A 19,803-nucleotide genomic window follows, 5' to 3' on the forward strand; every position below is an offset into this window, starting at 1 on the left:
CAAATACTGACTCAAGGGCGGAAAAAACCAAATAGCAATAACAACTGATTACTTAACTTAGCTGCTGCGATGGCTGTACGCTCCATGACGAATAAATCCAAGATAGGGGCACAAAAAACACAGAGCAAAAAAGGGCACGTGTATACGCTGTGCGCTAACTGAAAAGGAAGGCCACAGAGGCGCACCAGTCGGCAGCATGGGATGGAGTAGTAGTAGTTGCTGCCCACTCTGTGGGTCGGCTCCCCTCTAGTGGGGATTTTGTAGTGGGAGATTTCTATTGGCAAGCGGTTTCGTGGTAGTGGTCTCACTCGCCATAGTGTTTCATACCGACACCCTCTTGGAGGGTGAGCGAGTCAGTAGTACTGACCTTTTCTTTATTTTATTTATTCTCTGGTATGTGTTAGTACATTTACCTTAGAAATAATGGATTAAAGGATATTTCGCGCAGCGACACGAACTGAGCCCAGAAATGTCATTTTAGCCATTACAGAATGAAAATAGAAATGATTCGCATTATGTACTGTACACATGAGGATATGTAAGTTTTTTAAATGTTTGCAAATAAACTTAAATAGTAAGAAGCTCTCACAGGAAATGGCCAAAGGAAAGATCATAGACCCTAAGCTTTTGTCTTTATTTAAAGACCTGATCACAGTAACCAATAAATGAATAAATAAATAAAGACGAAAGCTCAGGGTCTACGATCTTTCCTCTCACCCTTTCCTAAGAGAGCTTCTTATATTTATATGCCATGCCACGGCACCATTGTGGTAAAGGATGAACCTTAAATAGTACTAGGTTTGTGTCATTTTATATAAGAGATATGTGTCTGCATGATTATTTACAGATATGTACTATTAGGGGATCGTGGAAGCAAAACCCCTCTTAGATTGAAGTTGGACTCTGGCAATTATCTGTAGCAATTAATCCATAACCCCTCCAGGTAATTGGAAAATTCTGACAACTGCACACTCCCCGAGTCTATACATGCTACAATAAAGCAATGCTAAATAGCATTATTGCATTTTTATAACTATAATTGAGTATGTAGATGTGAGATGGGACACAAAGAACATAGTTTCTATGACAGTACTAAAAGAGAGTGATGTTGAAAGAAGTAATTATGCATTTGTTTATGTCATACTTCTTAAGTCTCTCATGATACCATTAGTACATTAAATCCCAAATTGCAATGAAATTTGGTGTGTTTACAGATGGTAAGAAAAGAGCACACAAAATCCTTTTAAAGATGAGAGAAGACAGAGGAATTAAATTTTTACACTCATTCTTTTCATTCCTTCATCAAAATCTCCCCAAGTGCATAAAATACAAAAAAATCTTAACTAACATGTACAGTTATCTTAACAAGGTGAAATACAGATAGAAACCGGTGTTTACAAATATTAGAAAGACGATGGGAAAAAATCCATTTGAATAAGAGAAGAAAGAAAGATAATTAATTCTTACATTAATCTTTTTTCAGTTTTTTTTGCTACTATAGTCATACTTTCTTTGCTTGATCAATAATAGGGGTAGGGAGTTAGGAGCCTCAAGGTATTCTTAATTAGAGTGTGAATCCTCTAGGGGAGGGAAGCTGTTTGCACCTCAAGGACAAACAGGTCAGGAACAACTTTGAGAGTAACATAGAAAGTACATAATTTAGAATAATTAGGATGATGTAGGAGTTTTCAGTATTCTTTCAGGGAGAAGGGCAGTTGAAGTCACTGGAGATGGAGGGCTGAGGGTCAAGGGAAGTTAATCAGTGGCTTTGAAGCCTTGTTTGTTTGTCAACTCCATTGTCTTCTTCATTGGCAGTAGGCTGGGTGGTTGCAGACTCGGCAATCTCATCTCTTATCATCTGATGTCCAAGGTTCTATTCAGCAATGTCAAGCTAGTCCATAGCTTCTCCTTTATCCCCTATCCCCTCCCTTAAGTAGGAGTGTGATAAAGTTTCTTCCCTAAAAACCCTCAAAATTTCCAGTGTCTTATTATTCTGTTTTATCGTTCATTTACCTCCACATTTTTTTCCATTTTAGAGCCCAGCAAAGACATTTGTTTTCATGGCTTTTATAGGCAGAGGTGATTCCAGGTCTATCAGGTAGATAGTGATGTCGATTTGGGTGGCAGAAAAGACAATGATTAGGGCCATCTTAACTTTTTAAAGCTTGGTGAGACAGGTTAGCAAGGTACTGTTAGGCAACAAGATGGCTCAACCTCGTCTCTTTGAGTGTCAAGTACGTGCCTCCATCTGGTTGTGGATGACTTCAAGAATAAAATGGTTGGAAACCCAATTCCTGCAAATTTTTGCTGTAAACTATATTGAAGTCATAGATTTCTGGTTGATTTCTTTACATGATGGTGTTCTCTGCACTCTCATTGTTGCCAGCATATTTGCTTGAATGTCCAATAAAATAAGTCAATCATATCTTTGTTATAGACTTTGAAAATGAAATACTTGAGCTTATCAGTGGTTTTAAAGATTTGTCTTGAATTTCATAAAACATCACGTGATATAAGTTTCTTCCCTGATACATCTGTTTGAAATGTTATGGTAATAATGGAATTGGGTCAGCTACCCATGAGTTTTCTTGAAAGGAACTTTCAAGATGGGCCCAGGGTCTTCAGCCGTTTCCTTCAACTCTATATAGTGAACAGCGACAACCGCTGCTTTACAAACCATTTGTAAACAGCATAGTCAAGTGACATATTTTTTTTGCTGCTTTCAACCAAAACACCCTCCACTGTGTCTTAGGCCTGGAACGACATTCCGGGCAGGGATTCGTAACTGTACAAAAATTTGCTCTGCACCTACTGCATGTCGTATGTCGATCCGTAGATGACGACACTAAAAACCTTGAGCACGGAAAACCTTGAATGCCTGGGAAAATGCGTTGACGAGGCTGTGAAGACTCGGAGGAAGCCATAATAAATTAAAATAATCACACACAACACACTGAAAGACAGAACACAGGCACAAAACAACCGGCTTGGAAGGAGAGCAAAGCGCAAGCGTTTACTCCCCAAGCAGTTAAGAAAAAGACTGAAGCGTCACAAGGTCCAGTGCATTGTCTCTGACCAGCTATCACCTCGTACGCGCAGGAGTTGCCAGATCTCACAGATTCTTTGCTTTACAATTTTTTATTGTGTTAACCAGTTACCAGCTGGCACTTGGAAAGTCATCATATTGTTAAGACATCAGGTTTGTTAGCTATGAAAAATACAAATTGATTAATAAGTTGTCATTTTGGAGATGCTCTTCCTCAACTTCCATACTATAAATTTGAACTATTATTAATAAAAGTCAATTGCCCTTTTGTTTTCTTCATATCACTGGATGCCTGTCTCCCAGTACAATAATGGTGAGCAGCATTGTTTATTTTCATGCCACTTACAATTCTTCCAGTCAACTTTTATTTTTAATGGGTAACACTTGTGCACATTCTTTGGAGGTGCCATACTATTCAATGCAAATGGCATAACAAAAATAAAAAGTGCTAGAAGTGAAAAACACCACAAACTCTTCACTCATGAATTCCATTGGTGTAGATCACAGTTGATTAATCATTTTTCTTTGTACTGTCAAATGTTAGACTATGCATTTCTGTACATTCTTGTGATTCTTAAGGAACTGTATATCAGTGTAGGTATCATGTTTATTGTAAATACTATTTCTTTTTGGTGAATTATACTATCTGCAGTTGACAGTAATGAAGTTCTGAATAAATTGAAATTCTAGATAGATGGTTTTGATATCTGGAAATTTTTTTATTATAACATACTTGTAGGACATGGAACCTCAGTATTATTCCTTGATTTTAGAGACCAAACAAGAGGGAAAAAAGATGACAGTAAATTCATATGTTGAAGAACAGAGCTAGAAGATTAGACATATGGTTAGACAAAGATATTGTTGTGCCAGTCAAGCTGCCATTTTAATGCATATCTCATTTTTGTTCTAGGTATAATATCTGTTGTTCTGAGTATAATATCTATTCTTTATGCAGTATCCAGAAACCCATGTGACTGTGCTTTTAAGCAATGAATCATATTAAAATGATAACAAAACAACAACATCATTTGTAGTCCAGTATACCACCAAAGTCTGAAGACACCATTAATATGAGATCAGTAGTGTAGAAAGTTTGTGACAAAGTAATTCTATTCCAAATATTTTTACTGCTGTGCTGGACTTGTTTGCTGAAGTTTTTGGAGAGGGAGAGGTGAGTGAAGGCATTACAGGGAAGAGACAATGCAAGTTAGGTTATGCAGTTAGCAGCAGCATTGGTGATATTATCATGTTTGCTATATCCAATTGTTTGCTTGATATGAAGGACTGTAGCTTTTAGCATTTATGAATCGTTTCTTTATTGTTACAAAGCCTCAACCTTCTTGTTTTTGAAGGTTAATTTATACATAGCTTCTGATATTTGCTTTTTCCTCAGTCTCCCAATTAGCAGTTTCACATCTTTGTACTTCTGTGCTAAAATTGAGAAAAGCATGAGGACAAATTAAACTTAGGCTTCTCTGCCTCAACTATCATCATCTTGTGGCTCTCCTCTGTCAGAGAATTTCCACTGCAAAGCTCCTAGTTTTGAAATACCATGCATTGATAACATCATTGTCAGTTCTTGATAATCAGGTTTTTTTTCCATGTAAAGTGTTTTCACACTTTAAACAATTAACATTGTATATTTTGGCAAGACTGATCAGTTTAAAAGTTGGTTGTCATAATGTTGCTGTCTTTTTCATGTTCATTGATTTGATTGTTAGCAAGATGTGGCTAGTAGTTTGTGATTTCAAGTTATATCACTGGCTCCTTTTTAAATACATAGGAAATAGTATTAGAATTTGCCCATATATTTGCTCAGTGTTCTGCATCAGATTTTAACTGTAAAGAAAGAAAGCTTGCAATCTATTGTATTGTGTAAAAGCGCTCTTGGTATTATGGTGTAGTTTTCCGCAGTGATTACCTATAGATATTTTTATGTGGAAATAGAGGAAAAATTGTAATAAACGATAATTATTATCCAAGTCTTTTGCTAAAGGTGTGTTACCATATACTATGATATGGTATTTTGAGAATTTATTGTAATTCTTCATAGTTCATTTTCCTAAAATTATCGGTTTTGGGTTCAGTGATTTGATGTTTCCATCCACTTCATTGGCAGATTAGAAGTAGCATTACAAAATCTTCATATGGAAGTGCACCTTGATGTCTATTTTTGGTTTTCATATGTATGTAGATCATGTAGGTATTTTGTAAATTTTTTCAGAACTTAATACATGTGTTTTACATATGCTAATATAGTATGTAGCCATATATAGTATGGTGTATATTTTGAGGACTTGATGTAAATTCCTTAATTTTTTTTTAAATCTGTGCTGATCTCATTTATTTTTTCATTTGCCCAGTTCAGTGGCAGATTAATTGTGGAAATATGGAGGTGTTATAATGAGGTACACATATTATCTCTGCATTTGGTTTTTCTTGCTTTGTTTTATCCTGTTTCTTGCCCTCAGTACATTTAGATAATTATTCTCAGAAAAGGAAGCTAAAAATTGAATATGAATTTACAATTTAACTAATGGAGGCTTGATTGATCTTTGATGAAAGTTACATTAAATTTTTACATCTAGGACACACTAGAATGGTATATTAGGACTTTTCTGGGGCTCGACCTGTGTCGGCCAGTGAAATGTCCCTACAGCACTCATTTCTAGGTATAAATAAATGCTAAATATACCAGAGAAAAAAGCCATATGGAATGCCAGAGTTACTGCCTCCAGCTTGCTCACCCTCATAGGGTGTCGGTATAGCACAGGGGCGAGTGGAAACCACTATCACAGATACTTTGCCAATAAGATGTCTCCTCTCTCAAAATCCCCCTCTAGAGAGGTGCCGTTACAACGTCTACCTTCTGCTCGCTACTACTACCTCTGCCAAGAACCCTCGTTCCTGAATTAGCACTCTTCGTGTCTACGCAGACCGTTTTTCGCTGCCCCAGGAAGTGTTTTTGCGAAGCATCATGTCTTCCCTTGACCAAGAAGCTTCTTCATCTAAGTTGAGTATTTCATTTATTGTTTTTTGAGCACGATGGGGCAACGGTGCATCCAATATTTTGCCCTTATTTTAAGACTCTTGTTCATGGGAGCCGGGCATTACGCTCTTCCGAGTCCGCCATTTTGTATGCATCAGAATTTTATTTCGCTGATGTAATTTTGTTTACCGTTTAGCACTTCTCTGTATAGGCTACTGTTTTCTCGTATATTTTACCGTCTTGTTCCTGACGAATACTGAGAGCCTTGTTTATTACGGTTTGATCCTTACGTTATTAGCCTATTATAGGCCCTTTTTCGTTATCATCAGTCACTCAGGAGCGAGTTAGTTCCCTTACGTGCGTACGGTCATTTGCTTCATACTACGTTATGTGCGAGTATTGTGTTTTAGGCGTCCTAGGCTAGCCTAGTGGTTCGCTAGTTTAGTTTAGAGGTGAAGATCCTCATTCATTCACGGTGCTCATGCATGCGTGTTTCTCGTTTAGTTTTTGATTATAATCTTGTATTGCTATATTTGATGAGGTTGGGAGTTCCTCACGATGTCCTACCCTAGCCTATCCAACCAGACCTAGGCTAGGTTTTGGAGGGTGGGCTAGGCGGGTTGAGTATATCCCACCACCCTTAGTGGCACCTAGTACCGCCACCCCACCAGGCAGATATGTTTGCTTGGAGGGTGGCCCAGGACTAGAGAGTTCCTCTCTTGTTACGTATGTAGGGGCTAGGCCTATCTTACCTGACCAGATCGGTAGATTCGATTATGGAGGGTTGAGTTAGGTTCTAAGTGTCCTCTTCGTGATGTCCTTATAGGAGCCATCTTAGCCTACCTGACCAGATCTGTACTGATTTCGCAGGGTTAGGCTGTTATCTTAGTTGGGTGCGGTTTTCTCCACCCTTTTTTCGTCAGTACTTCCAATAATTCCTCATCAATTATTTTATGAATTAATTTTGTTGTGTGTAGCCTGGGCCATTGCCCCCTTTAGAGTGTCAGTTGGCCTACCGTCTTCTGCCCCCTTTAGTAGTAGGCTAGTTAACGGCTTCTCGAGAAGTGGTATTCACTGATCGGTTGCTGTGGCCAGGCGATCACGACTCGTCCACTCTCCTCCAGACAACCCCCCCCCATCCCTGACTCACTGCTTTGTTAGCTGGCTGCCCAAGTAATCCTACCAATGAACAATAGCTAGAGCGTAGAGCACGGTCCTGGAGATTAGTCGGAGGAGATTGGGAGATTAGTAGATTATGTAATCTCTGTTGGTATGTCTCCGGGACTGTGTTTATTCCGGCAAAGTGTGGTCTACAATCACTCCCGCCAGGAAGCTATACGCCGGAGTTTATGTACCGCCGTTCCACCGCTCTGTTTTCGTACTTCTCTAGTGTTTTCGCTGCTTCCCCACTCCAGTGGAGGCAGAACTAGGCTTAGTGATGCGTTTCTAATTGACTTGGAACTGCTACTCTTCTCCGGTGCGATCAGATTCATGCTTAGGTTTTACCTATTTTCCTTGTTCTGCTCGTATCAGGCCAACCCCGCCGGTTATAGCTAATATTAAGATAACGAGATTATGGATTCCGGAGTAGGCAGAGACATTCAGAGCTTAATATTAAGAAAATTTATTATGTAGCTTCTGTTGGTATGTCTCCGGGCCTGTGTTTATTCCGGTAAGGTTTGGTCTACCATCACATGCGCCAGGATGTATACACCGGAGTTCTACGTACCGTCGTTCCCGCCGCTCTGTTTTCCGTATTCTATGTTATCGCTGATGCCCACTCCGGTGGGGGCGGAACTAGGCTTAGAGAATGCGCCTCCTATTGGTTGGGAATTGCTACTCTACTCTGGTGCGATCAGACTCAGGCTTAGGCTTTGCCTTGTTTCCCTGTTCTGCTCGTATCAGGCCAACTCCGCCGGTTATAGCTTTGGCGATACCCAGAGTATGGATTCCGGAGCAGGCGAAGACATCCAGAGCTTTATTAATAAAAAGTAAGTTGAAGATTATAGTTGATGTTACCTTTAGCTAGTTAAGTAACTAGTTTAAGTATACACATACTGATGGAAATAACTCCGGCAGCATTATTTGACGATACTCATGTATCTCTCCAACTTACAGATTGTTCGCTGCCAGGAGATGGGGTGCCCAGCCGTCCTTTATAAGCCGTATGGGCATGAGGTCTGCCAGTCTCATGCCAGCTGCGCCGTCCAACTGGAGGGACTCTTGGTCTGGCATCCAGAAGCCTGCGTGTTGTGTTACGGCCTCGTTAGGAACGTGACAGATGAGTCGGTAGGTAGCATCCTCGCCTCATTGTTACTCTGAATTCTATGTTACTCATATCGATTGCGCATAGTCAAACTAGATAACGAGGAAAAGTCCCCGACACTGGGGAACCTAATTTGATTATCTCTTACAGGTTGATCTGACGCTCAAGGCCTCCTCGCTGACGACCCTTAAGGCCTGGGTAGGGGGGTTTGGGAGGAACGTTGGATTCAGCCAACCCTACGTGCTGTTGGAGATGTGCTTCCTCCTCTACCTGAACGCCAAGGTTTCGGCAGCAGTAGCGCCGGAGGTAGCAGCCAAGAGACCCAAGCCCCTCCGGAGGAGGTGGCGGCCATCAGCCTGCATCGAGAGCCCATGGCCATCGAGGACCAGGAGGAAGGTAGGGAGGTAAGTGAGGCAGGTAATCGTTGGGCTAACGTTCTCTCCTTCAGCCCAACTCCCTCTTCTTCTTCTTCCTTTCAGGGCTTCTCTAGGAAGTCCACGACCTTTGGGAATAGGTCAAGCTCAGTAACCCCTTAGGTGAAAACCTTGAAGACGAAGTCTGCCGAAGGTGGTTAGACCAGCCAAGCCTTCTCCGGCAGGCTTCGCCAGGTCGTCATTGGCCCCCAAGCCTTCGACTTCCTCGGCCAAAGCTACTCCCCCACCCAAGGGGTCGAGAGCTAAGACTTCTAAAGCCAGACCGACAGAGTCTGGCTTCGACCAGGAGGCTTTCGCCACTCTTCTTATGCAGAAGATGAGTGAAGTAGTGAACTCGAGACTTCAATCAATGTCCACTCAACACGCCTCAGGTATAGAGACATCCGGACAGTCCATCTTGTCTCTGGCCCAAAGATTGCAAACCCAGGAGGAATTGGTGGCCTGATTTATCCAGTCCGGAAGCACACCGCAATCCTTTGTGGTGCCGGATGCATCCAAGCTCCCACCATTTGAGAATAGCAACCCATGGCGGTTGGCTCTACATGCTACATTTTCAGAGAGCAGGCTTACAATTGAGGGTTGCGGAACCCGACCCGTGGAAGGCTATGAGTTCTTCCCGCCGGGCCTACAATTCCCCTTCCTGGGCTACGCTAGGCTAGCCGAGGAAGCGTTGGTCAGGGTAGACAAGGTCCCGAAAGAGACAGTGATCTACCCTAGAGATCAGGCTCAGTCGGCATGGGTCCGCACCCTTGCGGAATGGGAGTGCGTCAACACCAAGTTGACACCTCACAAAGGTTGCTATACCATGTTCGTAGCGCCGGATAACATCCCAACACCTTGCACATCAAAGATCGCAGAATTGACATTGCAAGCCGGAATGGAGGATAAACCCATGCCTCAGCTAAAAGAGACAGAGGCTACCTCTTTGCTCTTTCCCAGAGATCTGGAGTGTTGGGTTGGCGCTGCGGCAATGTTCACAGAGGGCAAACTCGACTTCGAGTGTGCCTCCACACAATTCAGTGAACGTTTGCCTAGAATTCCGGATACCATGATAAAGGCGGAATTCGAAGCAAGGTGTAGGCTGAGCAGTTCAATTAACTCATTCACCACTGCAGGGTTGACAGCTTCTGTCTTTGCAGAGGAGCCTCTATTCCAGGTCCTGACAAAGTCGCTGCTGCAGGCTTATCAATCGGACCTGTATGATTTCATAGTGGCTAGACGAGCCTGCAGGAAGCATGTCTTTGCTAATGCCACCATCAGGCATGAGCCTAACAAGCTCATAAAAGCATCGATCTGAGGGGCCAACCTCTTTCCTGAGGATGTGGTTAACAGCGTCCTCAGTGAGGTGGCTAGAGTTAACCAGAACCTTCGTGTCCGCTAGGGACTTCCCTTCAAAAGGAAGTTCGAGACCCCCGGACCACAAACCAAAAGTAAGAAGAGGCCTAGGAAGTATCAGCCTTTCCAGACCTTTCAGCCTCAAGCAGTGGTACAGGCAGTTCCTGTCTCCCAAATGAATAAGCCTTCGACATCTAACGCACAACCACAACAGCAGTTTGTTCTGCTGCAGAGTCAACCGACTCAACAGCCCTCGAGTTTGGCTGCCCTTGTGACTTCCCCAGCCTTCAACGCCTCCTTTGAAACACAGGGGGTGTTTCAAGGCTATAATAGGCACACAAGGGGAAGCAGAGCAAGAGGTGCTTACCGGCAGAGAGCTGGCTCTAGAGTTCTCTCAAGAGGCAGAGGCTTCAGAGGAGGCAGAGGAAGTAAGACCTCAACCAGTCAATGAGTCTCTGCAGGTAGGCGGGAGACTGTACCTCTCCCGGAACCATTGGACCTTCAGTACGTGGACCCACAGTATTGTATCGAAAGGTCTACCAGTCAGTTTCCATCAGATTCCAACGACAGACCTTCTAGACTATGCCAAAGACCTTCTTCAAAATAAGGCAATAAAGAAAGTCAGTCACCTGAAATTTCAAGGACGTTTGTTCAGTATACCGAAGAAGGACTCGGACAAACGAAGAGTGATTCTGGACTTGTCCCATCTCAACTCATACATTCAATGCGACAAGTTCCGCATGCTAACCGTCTCACAGGTGTGGACCTTACTTCCCTGTGGGGTCATGACCACCTCTATCGATCTTACAGACGCTTACTGTCATGTACCGATAGCAAGAAACTTCTCTCCATACCTAGGATTCAAACTAGGAAAACAAGCTTACTCGTTCAGAGTCATGCCATTCAGGCTCAACATAGTGCCCAGAATATTCACCAAACTAGGAGAGACAGTAGTGTAGGAACTAAGAGCTCAGGGGGTGATGTTAGTAGCTTACCTAGACGACTGGCCAACGACGAGGAATGTCGCAAGGCAACAGCCAAAGTAATAAAATTCCTAGACTACCTAGGTTTCCAGATAAACAAGGAAAAGTCCTGTCTCATTCTGGTGTATCGCTTTCAATGGTTGGGAATTCAATGGGACCTAACCACACACAAACTATCTCTTCCGCCAAAGAAGTGCAGAGAGATAGCAAAAGCTACAAGACAATTCCTCAAGAACAAACAGGCTTCTCGTCGTACCCAAGAGAGAATCTTAGGTTCACTTCAGTTTGCTTCAATAACAGATGTTCTGTTGAAAGCCAGACTGAAGGATATGAATCAGTTATGGCGGAAAAGAGCCAACAACAAGTTCAGAGACAAAATCTCCTTGATTCCGCCAATACTAAGGAAAAGACTCCGCCCATGGATGGAAGTCCGGAGTCTTTCCAAATCAGTGCCACTACAATTTCCCTCGCCGTCTCTGATAGTCCACACGGACGCCTCTCTGAGCGGATGGGGGGGCTACTCTCAGTACAAGAAGGTTCAAGGAACATGGTCGACAACATTCCGCCAGTTCCACATCAACGTACTAGAGGCAATGGCCATTTTTCTGACCCTGAAACGACTAGCTCCGGCCAGGAACATCCATATCAGACTAGTCTCGGACAGCGCAGTGATAGTTTATTGCATAAACAGAGGAGGCTCCAAGTCAAGCCAAATAAATCATGTGATGATTGCAATTTTTTCGTTGGCAATGAAACATCATTGGCACCTGTCAGCCAATCACCTGGCAGGAGTACGGAATGTCATCGCGGACTCACTGTCCAGGACAACTCCGCTGGAGTTGGAGTGGTCCTTGGACACAAAATCATTCAATTGGATTTGCCAACAAATCCCAGGGCTTCAGGTAGACCTGTTCGCCACGGAGTCCAATCACAAACTTCCGTGTTATGTGGCTCCCAATCTGGATCCTCTGGCTCACACCACAGATGCGATGTCCATAGACTGGAACAATTGGCAGATGATTTACCTATTTCTGCCAATAAACCTCTTGCTGAAAGTTCTACACAAACTCAGATCTTTCAGAGGACAGATAGCTTTGGTAGCTCCCAACTGGCCGAAGAGCAATTGGTTTCCTCTTCTACTAGAGTTGCAACTCCGTCCCAGACGGATTCCCAACCCAAAACTGACTCAAATAGTACAAACTCGGACTGTGTCAGCTTCCTCAAGAATTCTGAATGCCCTAACTTTATGGACTTCATGAAGTTTGCGGCACAGAAGGATGCTAGTATTGACCCACTAAACACCCTGTTCGTGGAGTCAGACAAAAGAGAATCAACACTCAGGCAGTATGATTCGGCAGTAAGGAAACTAGCCATCTTTCTAAACGAATCAGATGTCCAAAAGATGACTACGAAGCTGACAATTTCATTTTGTAGAACTCTGTTCGAAAAAGGCCTAGCTGCTAGTACCATTACTACAACTAAATCTGCCTTGAGGAAGATATTTCAGTTTGGCTTTAATATTGATTTAACAGATTTGTACTTCTCGTCTATCCCTAGAGCATGTGCTCATGTGAGACCAGTAGACCGCCATCACACGGTCTCCTGGTTTTTAAATGACGTACTCAGGTTGGCTTCAGATACTGATAACGAATCATGCTCATATGTAACCCTTTTCAGGAAAACATTATTTTTAATGAGTCTGGCCTCACGCGCCAGAATATCTGAACTGTTGGCTCTCTCTAGAGAACCAAATCATATTGATTTCCTTCCGTCAGGAGAAGTTCTGCTCTCTCCAGATCGGAAATTCTTAGCAAAGAATGAAGACCCACAAAACAGGTGGTCTCCATGGAAGATTGTCCCTCTTCCACAGGACCCATCACTATGTCTTATTATTACATTAAAATCTTATCTGGGCAGAACTTTTAAAAAGTCTTCAGGTCCTCTTTTTATTAGAGAGAAAGGTGGAACCATTTCCTTGAAGGCCATCAGCCAAAAAACAAATTCTTTATTTTATTAAACAAGCCAATCCAGATTCAGTCCCTCATGTCCATGATATCCGGGCAGTGGCTACCTCAGTTAATTATTTTCATCATATGAACTTCGAGGATCTTAAAAAATATACGGGTTGGAAATCCCCGACAGTATTTAAACGCCACTATCTGAAAACTCTAGAGGCCCTTAAATATTCGGCAGTGGCTGCAGAGAACATTGTCTCCCCTGATACGGCCTAGTTATGTCATTCTAAATCTGTAATTTTTTATTTTGCTTTTAGTTATCTTTTGGTACTCACTCTCACCTACCTGCCTTGCTTGTAATCCCTGCCTTTCTGCCTTTTGTTCCGAACTGGATTGCTCATCAATCCACTCCTGTACATGTACATAGTTCATTAATATGTTTGTTTCCATGTTCATTACCTGTTGCATTTTCCATTGTGATAGTGTGGATTTGGTCATATTAGGTGCTTTTTACAATTTGTAATTTGTTATCCTTACCTTGGTTATTAAAACAATAATTTTAAGGAATTTTTATTTTCCTTTCATATAAAATTTTTGTTTACATTTTATTTCCAAGCTTGTATGGCCAATTCTCTGTTACTATTTCACTGGCCGACTCAGGTTGAGCCCAGAAAAGGGATTTTGACAAAGGAAAAATCTATTTCTTGGGGAAGACTTGTGTTGCCCAGTGAACCCATCCTTCTCTTTTTCCTTTTCCCCACCCTTTAGCTGGCCCAAGCTTGGGTGCGTATTTCAGGAATGAGGGTTCTTGGCAGACCTTACCTTACAGACCTTACAGTTCGTTCGGGTTGCCCCAGGTCCCTCAGTGTGAGGCGCCTCTAATGTCTACCAGAGAGTTGCTAGTACATCTTCCGGTATATTTTGCATCTTCCAATCTTGGATGGTCTGGGATGCAGTTTAGATATTTGTCGAGCTTATTCTTAGACACATCTACGCTCACTCCTGATATATTCCTCAGATGAGCTGGCACATTGAATAGACGCTGCTTATCGATGCTGGTGCGTAGTGGATTAATGTCCTGTGTGCTTTCCTTATTTTTCCTGGTATGTTTTGGGCACTATTAATCTACCTCTGCTTGCTCTTTCTGATATTTTTAGTTCCATGATATTTTCTGTTATTCCTTCTATCTGTTTCCATGCCTGAATTATCATGTAGCGTTCTCTTCTCCTTTCTAGACTATATAATTTTAAAGGATTGTAGTCTTTCCCAGTAGTCTAGGTCCTTAACTTCTTCTATTCTAGCTGTAAAGGACCTTTGTACACTCTCTATTTGTGCAATATCCTTTTGATAGTGTGGGTACCATATCATATTGCAATATTCAAGTGGACTACGAACATATGTTTTATAAAGCATAATCATGGTGTTCAGCTTTTCTTGTTTTGAAGTGCCGTAACAACATTCCCATTTTTGCTTTACATTTTGCCAACAGAATTGCTATTTGATCATTGCATAACATGTCCTATTCATCATCACACCAAGGTCTTTAACTGCTTCCTTATTTGTGATTTTCCTCATTATTAGGTCCCCTATATGCATATAGCTTTCCTTCTCGTCTCCATAATTTATTGATTCAAATTTATCAGAGTTAAATACAATCCTATTTACCTCTGCCCAATCATATACTTTGTTAAGGTCTCTTTGTAGAGCGTCCTATCTTCATCACAAGTAATTTCTCTACTTATTCTTGTGTCATCAGCGAAACTACTCACTACCAGAATCCTTAACATTACTGTCTATGTCTTCAATCATAATAACAAACAATATTGCAGCTAGCACCGTACCTTGTGGCACACCGGATATTACCTTGGTTTCATCCGATTTCTCATCGTTTGCAATAACTATCTGTTTTCTGTTGTGTAAAAATTCTTTTAACCATCTTCCTACTTTATCTCACGATATTGTGTTTTCTAATTTTCTTTGCTAATATATTATGGTCTACTTTGTCAAAAGCTTTTGCAAAGTCTAGATAAACCACATCTGTTTCATTTCCGCTTTTCATATTTTTGAATATGTTCTCACGGTGGACTAACAGTTGGGTTTGTGTACTTTTTCCGGGTACGAACCGTGTTGTCCTATATTAAATAAATTATTTTTTTATTAAATGTTTCATAATATTTTTCTTCATTACCCTTTCATACACTTTCATAATATGTGATGTTAGACTCACAGGCCCTATAATTACTTGCCTCTAGTCTTGATCCACTTTTGAAAGTAGGGATGATATATGCTAATTTGTGCTCATCATAAATCTTGCCTGTATCTACACTTTTGTCTTAATAATATTGCAAGTGGCTTTGCAATAGAATGAACTACTTTCTTTAACAAAATAGCAGGGACTCCATCCGGCCCTGCAGCAGCTCCATTTTTAATTTCATTAATTGCCTGCACAATATCAGCTTCATTAATTTCTATGTCAGCTAAATATTCACTATTTTCTTCCCTTACTTCTATATCATTATCTTCATTATCTATTCTAGGGGTGAATTCTCTCTTAATATCGTTCTGGCCAGTATTTGAAATTGCAAATTTCCTTTTTTTCCATTCGTTAATCTCCCTTCAATTCTCAGAGGGCCTATTTCTATTCTTTTTTTATTCATCTTCTTCGCATATGAGTATAATAGTTTGGGGTTTTGCTTGATATTTAATAGGGTTTTTCTTCCAAGTCCCGTTTTTCATTTTCTTTTGATTGTAGAATCTTTTGTTCTGCATTTTCTATCTTACTTTTTAGTTCTATAACTTTCCATGCATTTTTTTCTTTTGCAAGACCTTTTTTCCACTTTCTGATTTTCTGGAACAAGATCCTTCTGTCTCTTGGTATGCATGAATATGTTTTACTTTTCTTCTTCGGTATATATTTTTCCACTATTTTCTCAATATTTTATATAATATCTCCGTATTTACCCTTATGTCATCACTTACGAAAATGTTATCCCAATCTTTGTTTAATTCTTCATTAATTTCTGACATTTTATATTTTTACTGTAGAGGTAGTAGTAGCGAGCGGAAGGTAGACGTTGTAACGGCACCTCTCTAGAGGGGGATTTTGAGAGAGGAGACATCTAATTGGCAAAGCATCTGAGACTGTGATAGTGGTTTCCACTCGCCCCTGTGCTATACCGACACCCTATGAGGGTGAGCGAGCAGGAGGTAGTAACTCTGGCATTCCATATGGCTTTTTTCTTTTGTATATTTAGCATTTATTTATACCTAGAAATGAGTGCTATAGGGACATTTCACTGGGCGACACAGGTCTTCCCCCAGAAATAGATTTTTCCTTTTTCAAAATACCTTTTTTTGTGTTTAAATGTCTGCTTTCACATTTGCTTTTATCTTCTATGAATTTCAAGACATTTAATTTTTATCAATACTGTATACACTCTTCTTCAACTTTTTTTTGTAAACTGCTTTTAGCATTGAATTTCTGGACATCATCCTGATGGTAGAAACTTCTCGCTGCCAATCGTAAATGTAGGGGATTTGAAAGATTTTTAAGTGATTAATAAGCTGTGTAAAGGCTTTCTTTACTACTGTTTGGTCATGTGTTGATCCTCAGTTCCTTTATTTAGATTGTTTTAGCTTATAATTTGTTGCAATTCTGTGGAATTTAATTTAACTCCACTTCTTGCTTATATGCATGCCATTCTTTATTACTGTACTTATAAGATAGAAAGATAGATAGCACTACCTTTTGTATGTTTGTCCATCTCACATCATAGGCAGATTTTTTCTTGGAAATTTCAGTTTTAGAGGGCATAGACAAATTTTCAAAAGAATGGACATGTACAAAGAATACCAGATAATACCTTAAAATATCTTTTGTCAGGATTTGAGCAGTGTTTTTAGTTGTAGAGTAGAGGCCTGTTAATTTGATTTTGCTGAAGTTTATTGGTTGGTTGCGTATTTTGTCTACTTATATTCACTCTTGGTAGTTACAAATTTGTTACTTCAGCAGAAACCCATCACTTTATGGTGACCGTCAGGTATGTCCACTCCTTTTCTAGACATGCTGAAAAAAATAGTCTGCTCGTTGCCTGTACGGGTAGGCTCCAAGGTCCTGTTATTAGCAGAAAACAACCATTCCAAGTGTGTCTGCTGGTATCTAGACAAGTCAATTTTGGTTTCTAGAACTTTACCAGTTCTAGGTTTTCCTTCATAGACTTTTACTCTTTTGCTGTTTCAGCTTATTTTACCCTTCAATTTTTTTTTTCCTCATTTATGTATGATATGAGTCTGGTAGATAAGGGTTTTAGTACCAGTTATTTGCACTTCTTGGTAGGTATCTTGGTGATTTTTATTGTAATTTTTTTTAACCTCTGATAAGCATTTTTTTTTTTACTAGTTTTGGGTTGTATTTAAATTGAAATTATAATGGATTGTTGAGTAGCTCATTATTATTTTTCCAAAGGAAGTTCACTGACCTTTCCTTGATAATCTACTTCGGTTCTCATTTTATGTTCATATTAATTACCAGTAATTGCAGTCCACAAGAACATTTTACATATTCATGTAGTTAGTGAATTTCAGTTTTCCTTTGAGATGTATGTCGGTTGTGGTCTGCTTGGCGTGTTACATAATCGTTACTTAATGTACCTATTTATGATTAATGCGGTCAAGGTATTATACTAACTTTATCTTCATGAAACTTCGGTGACAGAATCATGTTAATCTGGTTTTGATATAATTTAGTAGTTTGCAATCTCTTTAAAGTGATTTATTAGGCATTTTTTTACGTTTTATGGGCAGCTTAGAGAGACCATGGTTTTTTGTATGTTACCTGTAGGTATCCGGGTTTAGCCCAGGTATGCCATGTGAGGTCTCTAATTACTGATCCTAGTCCCAGTGGCAACATATTTAATTATGGGAAGGGTCATAAACAGCAAAAACTTGGGTAAGTGCTTGTTATCCCCTGCTTTAACCCTTTCTGTTTCATCTCTAACCCTCCCCTCCCTCACAAGCTTCTGATTCAGTCTCTAGGAATTTCAGGACATCCAGAATATCGGGGTTAAAAAGCTACCTTTTTACTTGTTTGTATAAGCAAATGGAAGTGAGGCTGCATAGGCTTTTGGAGAGTTTGCCCAATGACTTTATCACTTACACTACTTGCTATAGTTACTCAAGGGAGCAATCAGTGTGTGCAGATAGTAAATGGGATTTCATGAATGCTACCATTCTGCTAAATCACTTTGCACATCTCACTCATCAGTATCCTATTAGGTCAGTTCATCCATTACTACCCCCTCAGTGCTCACATTTCTCACATATGCTGCACTTATCATATTTACATGTGAGATTCAGAGAATTTTAGCAATTATTGTTCCCCTAAAATTGCTTAAAATTTCAGGACAAGTTACTGATATCTTTACTGGTAAATTACCTACAGGGATTTATTAGTCATTGGTTTAACTGGGTTTTTGTCACCAGTTTTTAGTTACCAATGTTTTATTTTGTATGCAAAGCAAGAATAGATGCATCACTACTAATTTTTATGATAATGATATATAAATGGATACTATGAAATAGAAGTAAGTTGGAAGAATCTTTGTTGTGCAGCAAAAAAAATTATACACATTTGTATTTGCTATAATTAGAGAATCAGTGAATGTTTAGCACTGGTGAATTATAATCTTAAAAAGCATAGAGCATGTGATGTTTTGAGGATAAGCCAGAATGAATTTTTGAAACAAAGTACTAGCCTGCAGAAGAAAAGGCTCTTTCAGAAGCTATGCTGGTTGCTTTTATTATGATAAGCTCATAAGGATTTTCCAGATGCTCAGGCCACATCCTTTCATTTCATTAGTTACATCGAAAGTAGGAGCCATTTTTACGTGCCACTTCATTAATATATATCTGACACATGCAATCAGTAATGTTCATTGGAATCATTTCTTTTCAGTATGGCAGGCTTTTTGTGATAACATTGATCTGATGATGTTTGTCATCCTATATGAAAGATTATGCTTTGCTCAGAAGCTTTTCAATTCTGTAGGCCAATTCTGATTGTGATTTTCCAATTCTTGGTAATGCTCAAAATCACGAAATAGATTTTTAAAGATATGTTGAAAGCCAGTTAGCTCTAAAATGCTTTTGGAAAAATTAAAAACCAAAAATATATGTCCTAGCAATACCTTGGTCTTGGATGTTCTTTAATTAGAAAATAAGCAAGGAACTGGTAATGGTGTTTCAGTAACAGTCCTCAAACTGTAGGCTGTTCCCAGCTTCTTACTGCTCTTCAGGAAGGTTTATCACCCAACAGTGTTTCTTTTGCACAGTTAAAAGGGAGTTAGATTCTTTAGCCATATCCTTTAGTTTTATTATATGGAATGTGTGCCAAGTTCGGTATGTTAACGCTTCTTTGTATGCTTATGAAGCCATAGTTTATGAGTGTAGTGTGTTGCTCACTTCCTGTAGTGGATTTGTTATCCTTACTAGTGCTCATATGCATACCAATCCAACAGTTGGTGGAGCACTTGCCTAAATCAATGCTATTTCTTTTCCTCCATGTCATCAACCTAGAATTACTTTTGTATCAACACAGAAATACTTGGTGCCATATGTTGCTGGATCACCCATCACAGTTTGAGCACAAATACATCAATATTGGTACTATTTACAAGCTATCTGATCTCATTTCTGTCTCAGAGAATTATTCAGCTTTCTGGGAAGGTTGGTATAGGAGCTTTCTCTTCTGATGTAGTAGGGGCTGCTATAGCTCACAAAGACTCGGTTATAGAA

The 19,803-nt window shown here is 40.2% G+C and overlaps 2 protein-coding genes across 2 annotated transcripts in view; both read left to right on the forward strand.

Annotated features, from left to right (window-relative positions):
* LOC135226952 (probable E3 ubiquitin-protein ligase HERC1) overlaps positions 1–19,803 on the forward strand; it is a 448,279-nt gene that overhangs the window by 283,159 nt on the left and 145,317 nt on the right. The window lies entirely within an intron of this gene.
* The window catches only part of LOC135226908 (probable E3 ubiquitin-protein ligase HERC1), a 46,540-nt gene continuing 44,846 nt past the window's right edge, over positions 18,110–19,803 (forward strand). Inside the window, exon 1 of the mRNA XM_064266592.1 lies at positions 18,110–18,285. Coding sequence (XP_064122662.1) covers positions 18,110–18,285 — 176 coding nt within the window. The remainder of the gene's footprint in view (positions 18,286–19,803) is intronic.

This window comes from Macrobrachium nipponense, chromosome 15 (assembly GCF_015104395.2).
Source record: "Macrobrachium nipponense isolate FS-2020 chromosome 15, ASM1510439v2, whole genome shotgun sequence".
Lineage (NCBI taxonomy): Eukaryota > Metazoa > Arthropoda > Malacostraca > Decapoda > Palaemonidae > Macrobrachium > Macrobrachium nipponense.